Below are 7,500 nucleotides of genomic sequence, written 5' to 3' on the forward strand. Positions count from 1 at the left end.
CACACACACACACGCACTATATATATGCAGTAGATGACCCTGCCCAATACCTCATTAAACGTCACCTCAGCATAGGTCAGATCAATTGATACTAATGAGTCCCCTTAGATCATCGCTTTTATCACTTCAGAGAACCAAATGCTGTGATAACTATGGCAGATCTTTCCTTTCTCCATTGAACTATCTCTGCGTGTGTCCCCTTCCCTTCCCTCCAGGAGCTGATAGGGAATTTTGAAGCTTTTGGCACCCCATTTAGACCTTCACCTGACCTCTCGTTTTAAGAAATAAAGTAATTCACACACATTTGCTATTACTATCGTTTAAGTGTACTTCTGTATAGCGTGATATCCCCATCGCTCACTTTCAACCCTTATCACCACCACCCCCATCATCATCATCATCACCATCACCACCACCACCATCATCATCACCACCAACAACAACAGCACATATCACCATCCGTCGCCTATCCCTTGTTCCTCTCATCACCACCACCGCCACCACCGCCACCACCGCTGTCAAATATAGAGGGGAGCTGTCAATCCCCGCTGTCAGTATCACCACGTTTACAAAGGGAGAGTTTGGGGGAGACGCGCCCACTAACATCCCCCTCCACTCTCTCCCCGCCCCCCAGACCCCCATAGAGGTCATAATAGTGTGATGCGTGAATGGAAAGTCAGTTTTAGCTTCGGGACACTGAAATGTTGAATAATAATGGAGATGAGTGTACGTCTGTTTGTGTGTGTGTTTGTGTGTCTGTTTGTTTGTTGGTGTATATGTCCTTTCTGTTTGTTTGTTGGTGTGTTGGTTTGTCTGTTTTTGTCTCTCTCGGGTTTAGTAGAATTCATCTGATGTTTGACTGTATGTGTGTGTGTGTGTGTGTGGTGTGTGTGTGTGTGTGTGTGTGTGTGTGTGTGTGTGTGTTAGTAATGACAGCGGATTCAGAAAAGAACGAAAGTAACACTCTTCCTGTCTGTCTGTCTGTCTCTCTGTCTGTCTGTGTCTATACTCGTATATCCTTCTGTCTATGTGGAATTCCTGTCTGTCTGTATGTCTGTCTATCTCTATCTCTGTCTGTTCCCCCCATATCTCTCTCTCTCTCTCTCTCTCTCTCTCTCTCTCTCTCTCTCTCTCTCTCTCTCTCTCTCTCTCTCTCTAATTGCTATTTGAGATCCCTGATGGGAGTACGGCTGGAGGGGGGAGAGTAGGAGGTGAGGGGAGAGGAGGGGGCGAGGGGATCAGCGGAAAGGGGAGAGAAGGAGGGAGAGCGTGTAGGGATAAAGAAAAGATAAAATAATTAGTCTGGATGGAAGATTGTCAGTGAGAGAAAACAATTGAGAGAAAAATGGAGAAAACTCAATAACGCCAGAGAGAGAGAGAGAGAGAGAGAGAGAGAGAGAGAGAGAGAGAGAGAGAGAGAGAGAGAGAGAGAGAGAGAGAGAGAGTAGTTTCTAGTGTTCTGTGTATATATTAGAGTTGAAAGGAGAAAGAAACATGCGACATAGAAAATTAAATACACATTAAAGAACAAATGAAAAAAAAAGGAAAACGGGAAAAGGAAAAAATACTCGTCAGTTAAAACAAACAATTAGATAAAAAAAAAAAGAACCAGCAAACCTTTCGATTTAGACGCCTTACTTAAAAAGATTTCCTCTTGCTATGTGCTTCAAATAGTGGCGGTGGTGGTGGTGGTGGTGGTGGTGAGTAGGAGGAAAGGGGGAGAGGGAAGGGGGAGTCAGTTATTCATATGCTTGTGGGGCAGAGCGGAGAGTGTGTGAGGCTGGCAACAAAGGAACAAGGAGGAGGAGGAGGAGGAGGAGGAGGAGGAGGAGGAGGAAGATGATGATGATAAAGACATAAAATAGGAGAAAGAGGAGGAGAAGAAGAATAAAGATGAGGATGAGAAAGAAGAAAAAAGAGTAGAAGAAAAAAAAAAAGCATGATGATGAGGAGGAGGAGGAGGAGGAAGTTGTATGTAGTAAACAAGTAACAAGCATCATGGAAAAGGAGGAAGAAGGGGAAACAGGAACAAGAAAGCAAGAAGAACGAAGAAGATGACGACGATGAAGAAGGAAAGAGAAAAAAGAAAACACATAGAAACCAAACAACAACAACAACAACAACAACAACAACAACAACAACAACAAGGGGCCAGTGAGATGGGATGTGAGATGAAGGACAAGAGGAGAATGACTGAAAAACACAAGGTGATGAGTAACTCTCTGACTCCTCCCTGTTGTTTTTCGGCCCTGTTCTTCAGCCAGACGGCCACCCAGAGAGGTGATGAGATGCGCGCAGCAGACAGGAGCGGGAAAGGTCATAAGGTCAGCCAGCACTAGGTCAGCTGCTGAGTGGAGGTGCTAAGAGTGTTGTGATGAGAACCTGCACACACATACGTACACACACACACACACACACACACACACACACACACACACACACACACACACACACACACACACACACACACTTGTAATGATAGCGAGGAAATCAAGAGTGTATTGTTTTAATTTTGTTGTTTTGAAACGTAAAGCAAGGAAAAATTACACACACACACACACACACACACACACACACACACACACTCTGACGTTCTCCTAATCTAATGTACATAACTTAAATTTCGTTGTTTTGAAACGTAAAGAAAAGGAAACTAAAGAGAATAAAAAGCGCATCAAAATGAGTGTTGTTGCATATGCTCCACAACACACACACACACACACACACACACACACACACACACACACACACACACACACACACACACACACACACACACACACACACACACATATTAACACTACTTCATTTTAATTCTGGTCTGAGAAAAAGAAACGTAAAAAAATAATCTTAATATAAAAGAACATCAAAAGTACTTAGTAAAATATTAATATAGATAATTAGAATAAAAAGCACGGAAATACTGTTGCTTGAAATAATCGGAGTTGCGTCAAGTTGAAATGATTAAAAAAAAAAATTCTCCTTCCAGCTTGTTTTTTTTTTTTTCCTAAATCTTAACTTTCCTCGCAGGAACAATATTACTGCAAGCCCGTTTTCTTTTCGTGAGGTTTTAGTAAACGTTGCTTAAGTTCCGTCCTCTCTCTCTCTCTCTCTCTCTCTCTCTCTCTCTCTCTCTCTCTCTCTCTCTCTCTCTCTCTCTCTCTCTCTCTCTCTCTCTCTCTCTTTTGTTTCTTAGAGAGAGAGAGAGAGAGAGAGAGAGAGAGAGAGAGAGAGAGAGAGAGAGAGAGAGAGAGAGAGAGAGAGAGAGAGAGAGAATTTGTGATATTCATGTATGCATGGTCAAAAAATTAATGCAGTCTTATTCTCGTTTTTTTTTGTGTGTGTGTGTGTGTGTGTGTGCTTTGTATCCATAACTATGTATATTTTCTGCTAATTTTTTTACACTCGTGTTTTGCAGGATTAAGCTCAGCGCATCGCCGTGAGAGCTGCTGTGTACATCTTGTTTTTTTGTGCGCGTATGTAAATTTCTGGAGTGCATGTGTGTATCTACTTAAAACGTGTGTGTGTGTGTGTGTGTGTGTGTGTGTGTGTGTGTGTGTGTGTGTGTGTGTGTGTGTGTGTGTGTTCGTTCATGTTCTTTCCTTTCTCTTTCTTGCTCACATACTTATAAAAACAATATGCTTCAACAAGTGAGAGTACACACACACACACACACACACACACACACACACGGCTCTTGTCTTGTCGCCCTATTATACAATTCTTTTCTGCCATCTGTTTGAGTGTCTGTCTGCCTGCCTGCCATTCCTCTCTCTCTCTCTCTCTCTCTCTCTCTCTCTCTCTCTCTCTCTCTCTCTCTCTCTCTCCTTCCCTCCATTAATATTCAGGGCGGCCAGTATGGTAATCTCAGCCCGGGTCGGACCGCCACTTTTGGGGCGTCGCCGGCCGCTAATTGTGGGCCGATAGTGATCAACGCGCTGCTGATTCATGAGCAAAACCGAGAGCCAGAAAAGACCCACAGAAGGCGCTGACGGAGACGAGGACTAATGAATGTGCGCTGGCCTTCAGCTGCCACCGCCTGGTGTGTCAGGCCGGAGTGTGGGGGGAGGCATGAAGGAAGGACCTGGACAAGCTACACCTATAGCCGCGTTTCCTCTCTGCCCTCCGTCGGTTTGCTACACTAGCGCGCCCGTGTGGTGGACAGGGAGGGCACGTGAGGAGCAGTGTGTTCCAGGTGGGAAAGGCGTGAGGGACGGTGTGTTGTGGGTGGAGAGGGCGTGAGGGGCAGTGTTGTAGGGACAGAGGTGTGACAGGCGGGACTTACCTTCTTAAGGGTGCCGACGCTGGTGCCGAGGAAGGCCACGGTGTGGGCGGCGGTGGCGGTGCCCTGCACACCCGTCACCAACACCCGCGGCAGCCGCAGCGCCGCGCGGCCAACCATGGGCGCAGGGCCGGATATCTTGAGGCCCACCTCGCAGAAGGAGAGAATGTTGCCCATGGCGCCCTGCTGGGGACACTTGCCGTTGAGGATGGTGCCCGAGATGTACTCCATGCCGCGGTATTGCATGGACCCGTTGAAGCACATGTGGATGTTCTCGTTAAACTTCGCCTCGATGTCGTGGACGGAGTACACGCAGATGGCGGAGGCAGTCTCGGGACTGGCCGTGTGGCCCTGCGAGGGCGCGAAGGCCGCCACTAACACGTGGCCCCCCTCTGCCACGCCCATGCTGGCAGCCAGGTCGCTGCCGGCCACCACCAGCTTGGCGTCCTGCACCAGGTTGTAATTGACGCCGTCGCCGCCCACACACTCCAGAGTGATCTCCGTGTACGAGTCATAGTTGGCGTCGGTGATACAGGAACGAGAGATGCGGCTGATGTAGCCCAACTCCTCCTGTCCCGGCAGGTGTGACTTCTTCTGCACCGTCACGAAGTACACGTAGTTGTTGTCCGTGAAGCCGTACACGTACTGCACCAGGAAGTGGTCCCGCACCTTGACGTCGATGCGCAGCAGGGACTGCTTGGAGAAGGAATATTCCGCGTAGTCGAGGTCGTAAAGGTTCCTAGTGGAGATGGCGGGCACGTCGTGGCGGTAGTCGCCCACCGTGGTGAAGGTGGTGCCCACGTACAGAGCGGAGGACCTCCCCCAGGGACTGTAGCGCTCGGGGCCCACGAAGGCAAAGGTGGAGGCGTCAGGGTGGTTGGCGGCGACTGACCGCGGGATGTAGTCCTCGTGCACCGACAGGTTGCCCAGGCGGTACGTGTCGCACGCGCCCTGCGACACCGAGCCGCAGGCGATGACGGCACTGACGGAGGGCGCCACGACTAGCAGCTTGTTGTAGTTGTCAGTGGGCACCTGGTAGATGCGGTCATCGCAGCTGGCGGCGTGGCACTCCGGGGAATCGAGGCGCGGCCCCGTCACCACCTGGTGCACGGGCAGGAAGGAGCCGCCGTCCAGCTGATACAAGCGGTTCACGGCGCCCAGGTATACGTCATCCGTGTCGGGGTCGAGGGCCAGGTGGGTGAGGCGGTGGCTGGTGTTGGCCGGCGTGAACTGCGCCACCACTGCCCGCGTCACGTTGAGGGCTACCGAGCCGGCGTTCTGGTCCCATGACAGCGCCTCAGAGTTCTCCTGCGGGGGACGGAGGCCCCCGCTCGCCTCCGGCAGCAGCGAGCCGCCGAGGACGAGGTGCAGTCCGCTCAGCAGCAGGTAGAGGCGGACGGCCCGGACAGCCACAGGGTGAGCCGCTGGTGCCATGGCGGCTCTGGGCGACACTCACCGTAAGGAGACCCTGGCGCCGCCTCGCCGGCCCATCCTGGGGGAGAGAAACACTGGTTAGCGCCGCGACACTCTCACACACTCACACTCACTCTCACTCACTCGCTCTCACTCACTCTCACTCACACACTCACACTCACACTCACACTCTTTCACTGGCACAGGCACGTACAACCTCACACTCACACACGCACACCCTCAAAAGGCCCACACTCGTTGACAAGCAAAACATCACACGCTTCTTGCACGTCTTCTTTCTCATCCTCGTATTCTCTCCCACAGCCCAACTTCTCCCGCCTTGTCCCTCCCGCCCTGCTGCCATCCTCCGCCCTCCCCTCTCCTCTCTCCTCCCTCCTCACGCCCCTTCCCGTCCTCTCAGCTGAAGAGGACCATTAAAACTAACACGGTGATGTGCGAGGCGGGGCGGCAGAGTTCCCAAGTTTAACTAACGGAAAGAATTGGAAGTATTCTTGATCCCGGGGAGAGGCCAGACTGGGCCATGCCGGGGAGGAAGAGGAGGATGAAAAAAGTGAAAAAAAAAAAAATGAAGCAAGGGTGAAAGAAAAAGCAACGAGGACAAGGGAGAGGGAAGAATTCGAACGACGGAAGAGAGAGAATATGAAAAAAATCCAATGTGAAGAATTTAAGATACAATGAGAAGAATGAATAAAAGAACAGGACGATCCAGCAGGAGAGAGAGAGAGAGAGAGAGAGAGAGAGAGAGAGAGAGAGAGAGAGAGAGAGAGAGAGAGAGAGAGAGAGAGAGAGAGAGAAGCATACCCACACACACAACCAGACGGAATAAGAAAAAAAAAACATCAAACAGAGGAAGATAAAGACATAAAAGCGAAGGAATGAGGAGGCAGAGAGAAAAAGAAAGAAGAGACACAAGACGCAAGAACAAGACAAGAAAGAGGAGATGGAGAGGAGAAGCGAGGATAAGAGGAGGAGTAGGAGAAGGAACAAGAAGAGAAAAAAGCAAGGACTGGGAGATGAGTGTGAGAAAGAAGAAGTGGAGGAAGAGGAAGAAGAGGATGTTTCTCTTCCTCCTGTAAGTCTGTCTTAAATCTTCTGTCCAATGCTGTGGACGATCGCTTACAAACACGTATAGAACATGTACAGGCACATAAGAAATATAAACAATATACTCGTTCCCTTATATTGAAGAGAGAGAGAGAGAGAGAGAGAGAGAGAGAGAGAGAGAGAGAGAGAGAGAGAGAGAGAGAGAGAGAGAGAGAGAGAGAGAGAGAGAGAGAGAGAGAGAGAGAGAGGAAAATTTGAGAGGGAAAGTTGTATAGATGGACAGAAGGAATGGAAGGATAGGAATAAGCAAAGGAAAAGATAAAAAGGAGAATGGATAATGTCGGAAGGGGATAGAAGCAACGTAGGAGAGAATTAAAGGAGGAGAGGATAAAGAGAAATATGGAGAATGGGAAGGAAAGAAAAGATTGCAATAATAGATGAGGAAATGTCAGTGGAAGGAACGGAGATAGGGAAGGGAAGAGAGGGAATGGAGAAAAATGAGTAAGAAGGGAAAGGAGAAATGGAAGAGGGAGGGGAGAGTCTAAAAAAAAAGATTAGTGAGAGGAGAAGGAGGGAGAAAAATTGAACTTGTGTTAATGTTTAAATAAAGTGAAAAGTTTGTTTTATTTGGTTTTATGTTTTAATATTTTCATCAGATTTATTTTGTTTCCTCTCATTGTTTTATTCCTTTGTTTTCTTTACGTTACATATTTTACGTATGTTTCCTTTTCTTCTTCTTT

The 7,500-nt window shown here is 48.7% G+C and overlaps 1 protein-coding gene and 1 long non-coding RNA gene across 2 annotated transcripts in view; one reads left to right on the forward strand and one right to left on the reverse strand.

The window, feature by feature from the left end:
- The window catches only part of LOC135112728 (plexin-B-like), a 112,386-nt gene extending 106,389 nt beyond the window's left edge, over positions 1–5,997 (reverse strand). The window contains 1 exon segment of the mRNA XM_064027485.1: positions 4,286–5,997. Coding sequence (XP_063883555.1) covers positions 4,286–5,716 — 1,431 coding nt within the window. The 5' untranslated portion in view covers positions 5,717–5,997.
- The window catches only part of LOC135112729 (uncharacterized), a 161,506-nt gene that overhangs the window by 113,475 nt on the left and 40,531 nt on the right, over positions 1–7,500 (forward strand). The window lies entirely within an intron of this gene.

This window comes from Scylla paramamosain, chromosome 24 (assembly GCF_035594125.1).
Source record: "Scylla paramamosain isolate STU-SP2022 chromosome 24, ASM3559412v1, whole genome shotgun sequence".
NCBI lineage: Eukaryota > Metazoa > Arthropoda > Malacostraca > Decapoda > Portunidae > Scylla > Scylla paramamosain.